The sequence below is a fragment of the Triticum aestivum genome, chromosome 7A, assembly GCF_018294505.1.
Source record: "Triticum aestivum cultivar Chinese Spring chromosome 7A, IWGSC CS RefSeq v2.1, whole genome shotgun sequence".
Classification (NCBI taxonomy): Eukaryota; Viridiplantae; Streptophyta; class Magnoliopsida; order Poales; family Poaceae; genus Triticum; species Triticum aestivum.
This window is the reverse complement of record NC_057812.1, coordinates 28,328,318-28,345,217: the sequence shown is the minus strand read 5'-3', so window position 1 is coordinate 28,345,217 and position 16,900 is coordinate 28,328,318. Positions and strand designations below refer to the sequence as shown.

The 16,900-nt window shown below is 48.8% G+C and overlaps 1 protein-coding gene across 1 annotated transcript; it reads right to left on the bottom strand.

The window, feature by feature from the left end:
* Nucleotides 1-1,317: 1,317 nt before the first annotated feature.
* Nucleotides 1,318-14,775, bottom strand: LOC123154932 (malonyl-CoA:anthocyanidin 5-O-glucoside-6''-O-malonyltransferase). The gene is made up of 2 exons (XM_044573540.1): nt 13,918-14,775; nt 1,318-1,688 (listed from the first exon to the last, which is right to left on the bottom strand). The coding sequence occupies exons 1-2, from the start codon at nt 14,581-14,583 to the stop codon at nt 1,608-1,610; spliced, it is 747 nt and encodes a 248-aa protein (XP_044429475.1). The 5' UTR covers nt 14,584-14,775; the 3' UTR covers nt 1,318-1,607.
* Nucleotides 14,776-16,900: the final 2,125 nt, after the last annotated feature.

Sequence of the window (16,900 nt, the reverse complement as noted above, 5' to 3'; positions counted from 1 at the left end):
CCGTATGATTATATTTGTAAGAGATAATTATTGTATATATGTAGCCGGTAGTGTCGGATAGATATACGAGAACTTGTTGTTCGACCAATCTCTTGGAGAAGGAGAGGTGGTCGATATCACTTCTCTCTGTATGCATATATGTTCATGACGATCTTTTGTTTCCTTCGTTTGCTTACTAGCTAGCTAGCGTGTCTAGTCCTCTCTATACGTATGTATAGTACGTAGCGTCGACCAAGCACGGACATAAGAGAGGACACTTCTCTCTATTAATTATAGCTAGCTAAAACAATATATGAAACACCTAAATTAACCCCTCAAAACCCCCAAACCCTCCCCCCCCCTTCAAAAAAAAACAAAAACCCCAGCCACAGAAATGCTGACGCGTGGATACCTATTGGTCCCGGTTGGTGCCACCAACCGGGACCAAAGGGTCTCCTGCCTGGGCTCCGCGCACAGGCCACGTGGAGGCCCATCAGTCCCGGATCTGGATTGAACCGGGACTAAAGGGGCAGGGCATTAGTACCGACCCTTTAGTCCCGGTTCAGGAACCGGGACAAAAGGCCCTTACGAATCGGGACAACAGGCCCTTTTTCTACCAGTGACGTCACCTTGGTCTTCTTCGGATCTTTCGTAGTGGGTATTATCATAAGTTAATATCTTTTTTTTTTGCGGGGACATAAGTTAATATCATGCATATGATCCAGGGTATGATATTGTTTTCATAGTGCATACTATCATAAGTCCAATTATTATTACTCCATTTTACATGACTCGTATTCATACTTCATTTGATATGATAGGACATCATGCTATGATACTAATATTCTCTCTTTCCAAATTAAATACTACAAAGTACATGTAGTTGCAGGATACTCACTACGATAGCCGCACTACGGAAGGTCTCATAGGAAATTGGCTTGGCTAGTTCACCAATTCCAGCGGAGTGATGGCAACAAGGTAACTTTTAATTTCCGCCGTCCATTTGCATCGAAAATCATATTGCATACACATGAATCAACCAAGAGAATTAAGGAAGTGCGAGTTGAACTCGCTGGCATGATCCAGGTGCATGCACACGGATGCCTGCACTCCGCCGTTCTTGGCCGCGACAAGCACCACCCGCCCGTCGCTCATGGTGACCAACTCCGTCCTGCTCGGCGCGCCCCACCCGAAGTCGGCCACCTCGTACGCCTTGAACCGCGTGGACCCGTTGATGCTCACCATCTTGTCGAGTGGCACCCACGATACAATGTCCAACCAGTCCCAAAGGGCGAGCGGGTCCGCCGCTGCTCGCTGGACCTCCCGCTGAATCATCGCCGAGGCGGCTGCGACACCGTCAACAGCGAGGAGGTCCTGTGCCATGGCCCTTACGAGGCACCCGGTGATGCATGTCCCGAAGTAGTTCTCACTCACGGGCGGGTCAATGCCAGGCCGCCCGCGACAGTCGATGAAGAAGAAGAGATAGACGTTATGGTTGGTGGAGATGGCGGACGGGTGCTTGGACCGGACGAAGGATACCCAGGCGACCGCCGCGATGGCCACGAAGCTGGATGACATGGACGTTGTGGCGGCCTTCCCGGAGGTCGTCTGGCCAGACATGCATTGCTTCAGGTGGTGGATTTGCTTCGCGGTGACGGTGAATGTCTGACGAGGGAGTTTAATTGGGGTGCTAGGGACATGTTGGCATCCTGAAATGCAAAGATTGTGTCCGAGAATGTTAATTTGATTGCATGCTAATAAAAAGATGATAGTATTCCGATCCAAGGCTGCATATTCCAATGTTTATCTTAGGCCCTTTTTGTTTGGGCTGAGACTGAAATGACAACCAGGCTGGAGGCCCTGGAGCTAGTAGAAGTTGAGAAGGCAAAAAAAAATATGTATGGAAAACTGCTTTTTTGTGTGGCTGGTGCGCCCGTAGGTGGTGATGAAAGTCTCAAATGCCCATGTGCGTTGAAGATGTTGTTTAAATGCCAATTTTATATGATTTATGTGTATAATAGCTCAAACGATATGTGTCACACAGATTTTGTGACAATATCACTATTGGACAATATACATGATTTGGGGGATGATGTAGGTACGGGATTCACATGACGGGTTTTAACCGGGTTCGGGTCCTTTATTTTAGAGGTATAATACCCTACTCCTGCTAGAAGTTTTATATGAGGAGTTTGAATACAATGTTGTTCTAGTGTTCACCCACACAAAAATTAAAATGGTGTTCTAGTGTAGTCCACTGATGTCAAGATTCTCGCCTAGCCTCGCAATTTATATGGCTGACGAGGCCGGGAGCACAACGGCCAGCCGGCCATGCAATAGTAATATTGCAGTGAGTACAATAACATCAGGGTTTTTTTTTTTGGATGACAATAACAACAGGTTGATGGCGCTGCTTGTAGACTGCTCACAATAGGGAGTAACATAGAGTAGTAACTTGTTGATGTTACTAGTCTATGTTACTACCTCCATAGTGGGTAATAACATACGAGTGGTATCATGAAAAAATTTATTTATTAGGCTATAGACTCATGATGCTTTGAAATGTGTGATGTTACAGTAACTATCTAAGTTACCACAAACCCCTCTCTCCTCATTAATTAGCTGCCACATAAGCAATCTTGTATTGAAATGTGTGATGTTACTGGTTAAGTTACTCCCATTGTGGCTAGTCGTAATGCTAGCTTTGATTGCACATTAATGGTCTAGTTTTTTTGAGCAAAATTAACTGTCTAGCATTTTTTAGAACAATTGGCTAGTTTTATTGATCAGTCATAATATTTACATGTAGTGTTACAGGTATGATCATAGGATCATGGGGAGATCCCAACCGAAGATGCCACACTGATCTAACAAAACACCATACCTAGCCATTCTATCTGCCTCAAAATTCGAGAAACAAAGTTTATGAACAAAATTACAAGTAAAAGAAGTCGCCCAAGCTTTGATTTATGTGATAATGCCCCCGTACTTGCCCCCAGAACTCTCTGTTGTATGATTCACAACGCTTCTGCAATGAGGCAATATACGGGTAGTGTAGCCCTTTTTTTGTGTGAAACGGTGTAGTCCTAGGTCCTCTATGAGCGACAGAGCCTCCCTGCATGCCATGGCCTCTAGGGAGCAGGATCAGTGAGACCATTAACGGTCTAGCTGGGTGGACGTTGTAGTGCAAAGTAGTGGGGTGAACTTCATGACTTCAGCCCAGCTGAGTGGAGGCCGGAACAACACAGGCTATTTCAGCCTTTTTGGGCCAAATCCTTGTTATGGGCCTAACTCATGGAATCCGAGTATCATTGTTGTTGTGGACTTCACTTTTTAAGAAAAAAAATTGCCCGAATAGCCGGCCATGCACGCCATTGAGTCATCTGCGAAGAGCCCTTGATGCAATCACAACATAACATTACCATTTCCTGCTGCACATGCTATTTTCCATTACCCCGCGGCTATAAAAAGTCAACGATTTCCGCGTCCCATCTCATCTCCCAGCCGCCCACATCTCCACTTCGGGGGGCTCTCTAATTTCTATTATCCTCTTTCTCTCGCTTTCTCCTCCTCTCCGTTGAGACTCCCCATAGTTTCCCCGGTTCCCCTCTCTTTCTCCTCCGACGGCACCACCGAGCGGAGTGGGGATGAGAGGGTAGCTTGGGTTGCTCCTGTCTATTGTAGTAGTACGTGTAGGGTTGTTGTTTTAGTAGTGTTTTGCCAATTGCCGGAGTTCGGCCTTGTGTCGTGGATTGGCGTCATGCCATCGGGGAACTGGTCACCGGAGCTCGCGAGGAGCATCCGGTGGTCGCCGCCGTTGACTTCTGCACGACCTCCATGGTGAAGGATATACTCCCTTCGTCCGTGAATAAGTGTACATCTAGCTTTTATCTTATGTCAAAGTTTTAAAACTTTGACCATCTTTTTAGGAAAAAGTAAAAGCATTTATGGCACCAAATTAGTATCACTAGATTCGTTTTGAAATGTACTTTGATAATATATCAATTTGTTGTTATATATGTTACTACTATTTTCTATAAAATTGGTTAAAATTTTAAAAGTTTGACTTAGAACAAAAGCTAGATGTACATTTATTCACGGATGGAGGAAGTATGAAGGAGGACCCCCCCCCCCCCCCCCCCCCCCCCCCCCCCCCCCCCCCCCCCCCCCCCCCCTCTATAGTATGCTCATTGGGGCACTGGGACAAGTCCCTATGGCGATTCCCTCGCTTCTATCCTGGCTGCCGCGGAAGGGACAAATTAATGAAGAGGATCCCGGGGTGGTTTTCTCCACCGGTGCATTTCCTCGTCGGATCATAGCTTCCTACGAGGGTAGTGTCGTCACTTGATCGAGAAAAGGGCCTCCGGCGTGCATATAGATGCAATCAATGGGGATCTTGATCACAGTCAGCGGTGGACTCAGAGAAGCTACGACGTCCTCGACGGCTGGCTGGCCTTCTGCGACGAGCTGCTGAATCTTCAGGACGAATGGTGGCCAGTCTTATTCCTCCCGGCCATGATACCAACAAGGGAGACAGTTCTGCTCGAAGTGGAGTCTATGGTGCAACCGTAAGGTGTTGCCGGACCAAGTGGAGTCTGTGTATTGCACACCGCTTTCACTAATCCAATACTCGGTCCTTCTGGACCCTTCCCCTGTTCAAAAATAAAATAAAAACTCCACTTCCATCCTCGTCCTCGCCATGCTGCTTCCCCTATGGCTAGACTCACCGCTGTTCACGGAGGAGGGACGGATATTGCACGAGGAGGCCATGCACGAGGAGCTCACCCTCATCGCCGAGAAAAAATGGGATCGCCAAGTAGGCTGGAGGCTGTTACAGGCCACCTGTTGCCAAGACGAAGATTGGCTGACACTATTTCGAAGTCCGCCCATAGCGACATTGATGGCTTCTCATGCCTGGTTTCCCACCGTTTCACTGTTAGGCAAGCATGGGATGCCCGCTACGCCGCTCATGCTCGGCCTTTCGTCTCGCCGAAGTCTTTGAGTAGACCACCGTCTGGCGGCCGTTGGCGGTGGAGAGAGAACGTGCCATACAGATAGAAAACTTTGTATTGCAATAATATCTTCTAGGACATAATTAGATGTGCCTTAATTATTGCACGTCTAAATGACTATCAAATTAGAAAAAAAAACAAAAGAAGATGCTTGCATGAATTTTAGCGTAAAATCGATAACATAGAACTTAGATGTGCAATACTTAAAGTATATCTAGATATGCTTTAGCAAAATAAAATTATTAAAATGTGTATAGGTGTCTAATTAGCACAACTGTCGTGTTCACAGTTTCCGAAACAAGTATGAAAAAAATTCGAGAGCTTGCCGAGGCCATACTCAAACTCAGATGCGTCATAGTGAGAACTTCGTAATATTTTCATTTTTTTTCTTTTGTCTGGTTGCGTCAACTCAATACTCATACACTTAATTGGATGGATTCAAACATTTTATTTAAGCAGTTTTGCTAAAGCACATCTAGATGTGCTCTAAGTATTGTACATTTAAGTTTCATGTCATTGATTTTATGCTAGGATTCGTGCAAGCATCTTTTTTGTCTTTTTCTTTCTTTCTTCTTTGATTGAGTCATTTAGATGTGCAATAATTAGGGCACATTTAGATATGTCCTTAATAGACTTTTAAAAATTTATATTTTACTACTCCCTCCATCATAGTTTAAAGGGCGTACCTCACATTTCTCTGGGCCCAAGGTTGCTAACGATTGGCAGGAATAACTGATGCGCTGGAGCTGCGGTAGTTAAGGGTATGCGCCTAATTAATCGCCAAACAAATGCATAGTAACCTCCCCGTCCAGTAAAAGGCACTACTAGAAAAAGGGCTATAGATGGGATTGACACTAATGGCGCACCAGACAAGCGGTGCGCCATTAGTATATACTAATGGTGCACCACCTTCTGATACGCCATTAGTATCAGAAGGGTGGTGCGACATTAGTATTGTGTCGTGCCCCATCCATATTCCCTCCCCGGCCCCTCCCTATCCCCTCTCTCTCCCTCGCCCTCGCCCTCGATCCCCTTCCCCTCTCCTCTCCCGACGCCGCTGCCCCGCCGCCTCGACGCTGCCCCGCCGCCCCGACGCCGCCTCGACCCCGCCCCGACGCCGCTGCCCCGCCGCCCCGACGCCGCCCCGACGCCGCCTCGACCCCGCCTCGACGCTGCCCCGCCGCCCGGACGCCGCCCCGTCCACACCACCGTCGCCGGAGCCACAGATCCCTCGCCGGCCGCCTCCCCCCACTCCAATCAAGAGCTCGAGGTCAGCGATGCGCTGTCCACTTCTGCTGCTCCTCTCCTCTCTGTATTGGGCTTGATTCTTGCTGCTGTTGATCCCATGTTTGATGCATAACAATTGTTGTATGAGTTCTCCAAATGAACAGGAGTACTCCTCTATTTTGATATGAAATCACCATGATAGGTCCACATGCTACTGTTGTCAACATGATAAATAGTTTCAGTTAGTTACCTCTAAAACTATTCCTAATTAATTGAAGAAGAGAAGAGAGGAGGAGTAGTTTATTTCATAGAGTAAACATTAGCACTATTTGACAGTAAAAGGTTTTAGCTAATTTGAATTAACTGAAAGCAGCAGTACATCATTTTTATTGACAGTAAAATGTTTAAAGAAACAGAAATATCAGTACAATAGCTAGATTACACTATCAGTACACTACCAGTAAAATGTTCATTTAGTTTCAGTAAACAAATATTGCCAAGCATGACATGGCCTTTGTGATCTCGTACTCCTGAATTTTCATGTCACTTGTGCTATTAGTAGTTTTTTGATAGTAAAAGGGATGAAGAGGTCGGTGACCTCCAAATTCCAAATTTAGTAAAAGTTTGGGTATTCGAAACTACTAGTCTGAAAAACAGTTTATGTGGTCTAAAACTTTTCCTAATGTGTTTCAAACTTTCAGTAAAAGTTGTTGAATCAAATCAGTTCTTTGATGCTATTATGGACAGATTTAAAATCCACACTAAACCTTGATATGGGAACTATTCGTTTTGATGCTACTGTGCTTTAATACGATATGCTGCTAGTGGGAGACTTTGGAATTTGAAAACCCAAATCAGTTCAGTCTGCCTAGTTCAGCTTCACATAGGTTCCTATTTTCTAGCCTACTGTAATTGTTCCGAACTTTTGATAATCTGTTTTAGACTTTCAGTTAGGAGTTAAGACTAGGAAATAGTATGAACTGCTGTTGGATTAAATCAGTACGTGGTTAACAGGCACAACATTGTGCCTGTTGGGTTTATGGACAGATGCTAGAAGGTTGTCTGAAGATAGTTGTTTGCTAGGGGTGGGGAATCATTTCATAAGTAAAGAGTCCATACTGAACCTTGATACGTAAACCAATGGTTTTGATGGTACTTTGGAACTTGAAAATCAAAATCAGTTCAGTCTGCCTAGTTTAGCTTCATATAGAAGATAATGATTCCTGTTTTTTAGTCTACTGTAATTGTTTTTTAGCCCACAGCACTTTGCATTGTTTTGAGGTTTTGTACATCAGCTTTCTTTTTTATCTTCTTATTTAAAACTGTAGCAGTACCTGTGACACATAATGCCTAACAGTTTAACTATTTTCTGTTTCTGTCCTCATTTAGTGCTTGGTATGTCTCATGTTCTGGGTCATGGACTTTGTGCCATGCCCACATTGGTTTTCTGTTTGGCCTTAATTTGGCCAGACAAATGATGGTCTACTAGCTGGTCTACTAGCTGGCAAGATGCTTGGTATATATATGTTGTGTTCAGTTTTGGCAGGAGTTCAGAACTGTTAGGCAAAGGTCATGTCTCCGACCATCGTGTCCTTTTTTGCCTTGTCCACCCGAGAGGCCCTTGAGTTTGCTGGAATGTCGATTAACTTCCGTTCCGGCAAATTCGGGTACTCCATATGTCCTATTTTCAGCAAAGGTCATGCTGAAATTTTCCGTGCATTTTAGCATGACTTTGCTAAAAATAGGACATATGGGGTACTTGTGACTAATGCATGGGCCGGCGTATCTTAGTAGTTAATTAAGTAGGATCAAGTGCCCCGGCGTACTTGTGACTAATGCATGGCTTTTAGGGTGCCTCGGTGTCGATAAAAACCGAAATGATGAAAGCTTAGACTTTTAGGGTGCCTCGGCGTCGAAAAACCCTCAATGATAAAAGCTTAACTTTTAGGATGCCTCGGTGTCGACAAACCCTAAATGATAAGACCATGATCTTGTTCCTTGACAATAACCAACTTTTTGACCAAACTTTGTTCCTATTTATAGAGAAACATGGCCAACAACGATGAGGCCGGGGGTTCGGGCGGCAAGAAATTCTGGGAGCTGTCCTAGGAGATGGAGGAACAACCTCACTTGTATGAGGACGCCACCTTCCCCACCGATCCTGAGACCACTGATGGTACCGCCGAGGATGACCCCACTGATGCCACCACTGATGGTGCCGCTGAGGATGCCACCGCTGATGATGGCGGCGCACGCACAGATGGCAGCCAACCGAAGAGGCAACGGAAGGACCGGCGCCCGACCGTGCTCCGCACCCTCAAGGAGGAAGTTACTGAAGTGGACTCCAACGGGAATCCAACGGTGCCCGAACGAATAGTCAAGGGGTACTCGCTTCAGCTCGGGTGCATTCTCCGGAGCACCGTCTCGATCAACACCGAGAACCTCAGGCATCCTGACCGAGGGAATTTGCGCAACCTCCTCTTCACGAAGCTGCACGAATGATACAAGTTCCCCGCTGAATTTAAAAACACAAGCCTCAAAGGGAATAAAGTGAACAATGCTGCCCTCACGAAGATGAGCATGGCCCTGTCTACTTGGAAAAGCAATGTGAAGAGAATGATCGAGAAAGGTGAGAGTTATGAGAAGATCAAGGAGAAAAATCCTTCGATCACCGAAGATGACTACAACGACTTCAAGATCAATTGCTCGAGCACCGCAAGCTTCGAATCAAGTAAGTGGGGGAAAGAAATGCGGGAGCTGAACTTAGGGGAACACACACTCGGTCCCGGCGGTTACAGAGTGGCGGAGCCTATATGGGACAAGGAGGAGGCGGACCGTGCCGAGCAAGGCCTACCGCCCCTCTTCGATAAATACGGTGACAAGCAGACCAGGAACTTTGTCAGGGCCCGGTACAAGAAGGACCCGAAAACAAAGGAGCTTACCACGGATCCGAAGACCAGGGCGCTTGAGCTTGTTCTGGTAAGGAATACACCCCCGCGTAATTAGCTCCATATGGTTGCATTCTAATTAATGAAGCTAAATTTCTAAATGGTTCACATTCCTTCCGCAGGCGACTGAAAGCAGTAGCGCGGGGTCGACTAAGAGCAACCCTTGGGACACCACTCTAAATAGGGCGTTGAATGTAATGAAGAACAAGGATAAGCTCAGTAAGCCGACGTCAGCTGGTCGTGTGGCCGGCAAAGGCTTGTCGACAAAATGGTTGTCATACTATAACACTGGTGGGCGAAAGGAGAAAAAGACCAGCTCGGAAAGCCAGGCGCGCGAGGTTCAAGAACTTAGGACACAGGTGGCGCGGATTCCGGAGATTGTCCAAGAGCAAGTGCAACAACAACTCAGAGCGACGATCACTGCCATTGTGCCTACCTTGATCCAGGGGATTAGTGCGTGGATTGCGGGCGGCCAACAGGGGCCGCCCCCGATTCCTAGCTTCACGGCCAGCAACTCGCAGAACGCGATGGCGGGGCCATTGGTGTCTCCGGCGGAGGCGGCATTGGTGTCTCCGACGCCGGCACAGGAGCTTAATGCACCCGGGTGTACGTCGGCCGGCACCTCTGCAGCAAGCGCCCCCTCCGTCAACTGCACGCCCGCCGTTGGCGGTGGCTCGACATTAGCCGAGCTCGACGCCATCATCACGGTAACTAATTAAGCCTCTTCGGCCGAGGACTTCATCTCCTTGCCTTTGACTGGGCATCCCTGACGCCCTACATATTTTCGCAGGGCGCCACCGACGTCCCATGCACTCTCCTGCACTTCGTGAACAACGAGTTGGTCGATGTCGCCAAGGGCAAAATCGTTCAACCGGGCAACTCCTTGTTCCACGGTACCCAGATGCCACCCAACTTGTTTAGGGTTCAACTAGTTCGGATGCTGCCAGGCTGCGATGAGTTGTTACCTCCGATTCGACCCGTCGGGGCCGACGATGATGACGTGATGACCCTCAGCGCCTGCCTGAGCTGGCCCCTGCTTTGGCCGAAGAGCCAGATTCGTTTGGGGGCGGGGGACACCACCCCAAAGACAACACCGCCAGTCGTGCCGGCGCCAAGTCGGCCCCATGGCAAGACCGCCGCAACGGTGCCGGACATCCCTATGCCACTGGATCCAAACATGCATATGGCACAGGATCAGAACGACGACGACGATGATACATTTGCCAACGTCGATCAGGACTTTGCCGATCATGGGTACGGTGGCGACTTCATGGGGCCTCCTTCTCAAGAACCCAACCCAACAAAAGACGTGCGCGATCTAGCTGGTACCGCGGAGAAGCCAAGTTGCAACAGGCGTCGTCTGCAGTTCAGCTCTCAGGAGACGCCTCCAGCTGCCGACTTCACCGAGCCTCAGATAGGCGAGGTGCGAAATATGATCAGCCCCAACACACTCAAGAAGGCGGTCTGTGAGCAGAACTCGGTCCCATTACAGGAGAAGAAGAAGGCACGCAAAAGAAAGACTAACAAGGGTGCGGGCCAGCCGGCACCGAGTACGATCCGTGCTCAGGACGGGCCACCTTCACCTGAGGATATCTCGAGGAGGGTGCATGTGGCGGGTAGGCCGATGCTACCGAGAAATATGCTCGATGCTGCAACCGGTGCTATGCGGAGTCTGCATGACAGTGTTCTTTCTTTGGAGAAGCGGCGTCTCGGAGAGAAGGATGTGGCATACCCGGTTTTCGCGGCCAAGGTGCCAGAGGGCAAGGGCTTTGTGGATAACTCCATCGGGGGTACGATCGTCCTGCGGTTTGATGACATCCACGCTATGTTGAACCTTCATCCGCTGCACTACACCTTCGTTCGGCTATTTTCGCTGAGTATGGAGATGCGGATCATTCGCGACAAGACCCCGGACATCGTGATAGTCGACCCCTTCTACATGCGTGCCAAGATCTTGGGCAGCGCTGGGGACCGGCAAGTCGCGAGTTCTTACCTCGAAGGCGTCATTCTGGCAAACCAAGATAAGGATAACTTCCTCGTGCCTTACTTTCCCGAGTAAGTCCTCCCCTCAACCGCCCCGTAACATATGAATTCTTAGATTTCGATCGTTTTTCTTTTAACATTCCGTGTTTTCTGCAGTGACACACGTTGCACGCTCATCCTCCTAAGCCCCAAATATTCCATGGCCACGTATTTCGACCCGGACCGTCAGTCGAACGTAGACTACACAAATGTCAAGAAGGTTCTTGATGATGTTCTCCCCGGCTACGTCAAATCTGGAGGCACCTTCACCAGGCCTATTCGTAAGTACGGCAAGCACGTGTTCTCCCACAATACGACGTTCTGCTGCGTCAAGCAGCCGCCTGGCGGTCAGAAGGGTGCCTACTACGCCATCCATCACATGCGGGCGATCGTACGGGACCATCATCAACTTCTGCTACCGAGTAGACTCAAAGATTGGGCCGCGAGCGTGTCGGCAATCCAGGACGCGGACATCAGACAAGAATTCTTTCGCATCCAGTCGGAGTTTGCGGAAATCATCCATCAAGATGTCCTTCGTACCGCGGGGCAGTTCTACCTCAGAAATCAACCGTCCAACAGTGACATCGACACAATCCTACAAATGCAGGCTGACAACGCCCGTTCTTTCATGACTCCCACGATAGACGGCGGCTTCATCCACGCTCCGGTCCCTTGAGTCTCATGTTGTAATTAAACTTTAATGAACTTGTAGTATGTCTCTTTGGTTTCGAGAGTCGTTCAACTTAAGATGTAATCGATGCTATTAATGTCTTGCTTTTCTCTTCCGATCGTTCTGTTGCATACTTATATATTGCTTATGTATTGTCTGTGAATTGGTACTAACGTTTCGTTTGGCTACTGCATAGCGATGCCGTGGTATGTCGTGTACAAGGGTAAGGTTCCCGGAGTCTACGACGACTGGGAGGAGTGTCGGAGACAGGTTCACCGATTCAGCGGTAACAGTTACAAAGGGTACGCCACTAGGGCCGAGGCCAAATCTAGATACGCCCGCTATCTAGCGGGAGAGGGGAGGGAGCGTTGGAGGAACCGGATGAAGACGAGTTTCATCGTGATGATGCTCATCGTGATGACCGCAGCTCTCTTCTATGTGATGGTAGTTTAGATGATCGATATCGACTTGTAATGTGAAGACAAACTCGCGGTCTCGAGACTTGTAATATAATGTTCTATCTTTGTTCGGTCTTTTCAATTCGGAGACTAATATGATGACTTGTATTCGGAGACTAAAATGATGAATTGTATTCAGAGACTAATCTTCTATTGTATTCGATGAATCTGTTGTTGATGTGTGCTGTCTATATTTTGTCCAATTATACATTTTGTAACCTGTGCAAAAACAGAAAATAAAAAAATAAAAAAAAACCTAATATTCATACTAATGGCGCATCACATCATAGTGCGACATTAGTATGCCAAAGGATACTAATGGCGCATCATTAAAGAGTGCGTCATTAGTATGCCGAAGTTACTAATGGCGCATCTTGCTGTCGTGCGCCATTAGTATGCCAAAGCACCTGGGTATACATGGCCCCCTGAGAGGCATACTAATGGCGCACTATTGTATATACTAATGGCGCATCTGGGGTGCGCCATTAGTATACCAGATACTAATGGCGCACCTGTGGTGCGCCATTAGTAAAATATACTAACGGCGTGCTACTAATGGCGCACCACTAATGCGCCATTAATGGCCAAATTAGGTGCGCCATTAGTAGGCCTTTTCCTAGTAGTGAGGCCTCGCACAACCATGCATGCAAACAAAAACGATTCACACCTCCACCTAAAGTTTTAATTCACACCATGCATGCGCACCAAGAAGGCAAGCGGAAGGAGTAATTTCAGCAGGCTAATTAATGACCTGCACCCTATTTTCCTCTAATTGTGAAAAAATCAGGTTTTAGAGATACGCCCTTTAAACTGTGATGGAAGGAGTATACTTTATTGTAGAGTACTCCTTTAGATCCATATTAGTTGTCACTCCATGTATCTAGTAGAGTAGTACTTCCTTTGTCTGGAATTACTTTGTTGTAGAAATGAATAAAATATATGTATCTAGAACTAAATACATCTAGATATATTATTTTTGTGCCAAATGATACAATTATTTTTATGACAAGTAATTCTAGACGAAAAGAATATTATTTTTCAAAGAAAATAGAGTCGGCTGCTTAGTTTTACCAATGATAGCTTGCTTGCCGGTTGAAGAGACTAACGGGCAGAGAAGGGAAGTAAGGGCATTTCCAATGCTAATCATTAAATCGTCCAGATACGCTGTTTGGACATGTTGTGTCATTCAATACAGATCTGTATCTATCTGTCGGACAATTCAGACATATTTTTTTCACAAACCAGAGATAAAGTATGGGACGGGGGGCTTTGCGGGCATCCGCACCGCTGCCACGCCCTTTTATGACCGCCCTGACTCACCCAAAACGAGGGAGAGGAAACATGTGGAGGAGAATCACCCGCGCATGGAAAGGCAGTGATTGATGAATAATTGGATATAGTAAAGTCTTGACAGGGAAGTGGTTGTCGAGAGCCAGTGCCATTACATTTTGGCAGAAAATACACCGCAGAAAAAAAAAGGCGAAATCTAATGCAGATCTCATACTAGCACCTTTTTTCCCGATGAAACGGAGCCGGCTTGCTCGCCGGCGGCCGAGACGAACGGACTGGGAAGAGAAGTGAGGGGTGATCGAGGTACATACCAGCGGCAGATTGGGCGCGTACTTGCGCAGCGTGCTCCTCGCGAGCTCCTCGCCGACGCCGGGGAGGGCCACCACCGCGCGGTCGAACGTCATGTCAGCCACGGCAGTAGCGTCGCCGCGGCAGGCCGCGGCCCACGCCTGCAGGAACATCCACACTGACCGGCCGTCGACCACGGCATGGTGCAGTGCCACGCCGAGCGCCACCCCGCCCTTGAGCCGCGTGACCTGCACGGCCAGCACCTCCGCGGGGAGCGCCTCCGCCTTGAGCTCCGGGACGAGCGCCTCCAACGTGTCCACTTCGTGGTCCGCATCCCCCGCGAGCCGCCGCGCGTCCGCGTCGTCGCTCTCTGCGACGACGAACCGCACGCCGCCTCCCTCGGGGCCGGAGCAGTCGATGGCCGCGTCGCCGGTGGACGGCAGGAAGACGACCCTCCCGGCGAGCGGGGGGAGCCGCGCGAGCGTGGCCGCGAGGGACGCACGGAGGGAGCCCACGAGCGACTCGAATGGCGGGTGCTGCTGGACACCGGCGCCATCGACGAAGAGGAGCACGCGCTGGATTAGCGGGATCGCGACCCACGGCGCGTCCAGCGCGGATAGCCTGACTACCAAGTCCTCCGGTGGTGGCACGACCACGTGGCCGACCTCGACGATATTCACCGTCGGCATGAGTAGCTATAGCGACGAGACAGACGTGCTGGGTGGTGGTGGTGGGGTGCGCTGCGTGCCGACCTGCCGTCCCGCGAACTGGAGATGCTCGCGTCTTATCTTTATCTTTATAGTTGACCAAGAGGTCTACGTGAGGCTGGTAGTGGGCCCCACAGGGCAGAGCACGGAAAGAAAACTCAGTATAATAATACGTGTCACAATAGCTGAACATATGTTGTCTGAATTTGCAATTTGGGTAACATGCCAGAAATGAACACATCTCTCAAATAGTGCATTTACGTTTTTGCAGACGAGTCAAAAAGTGTCACACCCTAGTTAGTTCAAGCATTAGAGTGTGCATCATGTTTAAATTCCTCTTAAATTTGAAATGAGAAAGACAGAACCCCAGCACCCCCTGGAAACAACTAGAGTTTACTAAAATTATTTTCATTGAATCTGAAATGCCTTTCTAAAAAGTTCACTCTCTTTGTCTTGGGTTAGAACCTCTGCCAAAAATGATGCGCATATTTTTTAGGCCATTCTGGATTTTTGAATAACCCATATTATATTTGAATTGGGGCATTTAAATACTATTAATATTTTTAAAATGCTCCAATAATTTCGAAAATAGTTAAGGGCCTCTGTAATAATTCATTTAATGCCCACAATTATTTTCAGGATTTATTAAAATGATTTGGGTTATAAACTAAATCAAAACAAAATAACATAAATCGAAAACAGAATTAAAAAAACTGAGAGATCTACCTGGGCCAACCTACCTGGCCTTCCAGCCCACCTGGTGGCCCAGCTGGCGGCCCAGCCCACCAGGGGCACCCGTGTCTTCTCCTTCCTCTGCCAGAAGGACCGAGGTGCGTGGCCACCGCACGCCGGCACGCGCACGGCCACCGCACGCCACCTCCTGCTTGCGGCCGAGGGCCTGGACGCCTCCACGACGCCATGCAGCCCCCTGGTCCCCCTCGCTCCTCTCCCTCACTCTCTGCTCTCCCCCTCGCCCTCTCCCTCTCCTCTGATCGCCATGGCCGACGCTGCCGAGCGCTCGCCACCATGAAGCTCACAGCCACCGTGCTCCCCTCGCCTCCCCAACGCGCCAAGGAGCTCCTCCGTCGACCTCTACATCGTCTCCGTCAAGCCGCGCGAGCGGACGTGCCTCGTCTCACCGTCCCCGACCCCTTCTTCCTCCTCGGTCACCGGAGATCCATCTCGCCACCCCGACCGCTCCTGGCCTCCTCCGAGCATGCCGTCTGCACCGTTGCAACCGCCGTAAGCCTCTCCCTCGAACCCCCCTCTCCGTTGTCCCGTTTTCACGCCGTAGCTCCTACTTCACTGACGACCGAAGCCGCCGTCCGCCATGGCCGATGATGTCCTCGCTCCTGAGCATCTCCGCTCAGTCCAGTAGCACCAGCGTGCTCCTGGAGCTCCCAGGAATCCGCCCCGCCGCTTAGCTCACTCGTCAGCCTAGCGCAGCGCCTCGCCCGTGCTAAGCCGAACTCCGGCCGCCGCCAGCCGTCGTTGCAGTCGTCGTTTCCGGCCTCCTCTTGCCTAGCCGCATGCTCCGTTGGATGCGGCGCACGTCCAGCAGCCCGTAGGGCCAAACCGCGAGTCGAACGGTCGCCGGATGGCGAATCCCGAGCGCCTCCGCCGCCCCGTTTGGTCACCGGCGGCTAGCCGCCGGTGCGCTGACGTGGCCACCTAGTTAGGGCTAATCGCCCACTAATTAACCCCCCTGAACCACTTACACACGGGCCCCACCGGTTTAGTTAGTCAGCTAACGAAATTAGTTAGAACTAATCCAACCCCGCGGGACCCACGCGTCAGCTTTGACCTTGCTGACGTGGCCTTCGACCGGCCCCACACGTCAGTGACTCATGCCAGCGGTGTGTCACTGACCAGTGGGTCCCACTAGTCAGGTTTGACCTGGCCAGCCACAGTTGACCTGCTGACGTCACTCTTACATCATGTCGATGCAGTAAAACCTTTTCTGGATTTTAAATAATCTAAATGATTTATTTATTTCAGAAAATGCCTAAAACTTCTAAAAATCATAGAAAATAATCTATAACTCAGAATGAAATAATTTATATATGAAAAATTATCAGAAAAATTCAAGGAATCTGTTTATGGCATTTTCATGCATGTTTGAACAATGTTTGTCCCCTGTTTTGGACAAAACAAATAAATGGCATTTAATAAAGCACATATGGAGTTTGAATTTGAACCTAGTGTTCAAACCAACTCCATTTAACTTGTTGCTAGTTGCGTTAGGCCAATCAACAGCATATTGCCATGTCACATTCATGCATCATATTGTTGCATGGCA

Excerpts from the sequence above, each read along its gene's own strand:
- LOC123154932 (XM_044573540.1), bottom strand. The coding sequence starts at position 14,583 with ATGCCGACGGTGAATATCGTCGAGGTCGGCCACGTGGTCGTGCCACCA. Across the intron at positions 1,689-13,917 it reads ACGCGCCCAATCTGCCGCTG|GATGCCAACATGTCCCTAGC; the intron begins GTATGTACCTCG and ends TTTGCATTTCAG.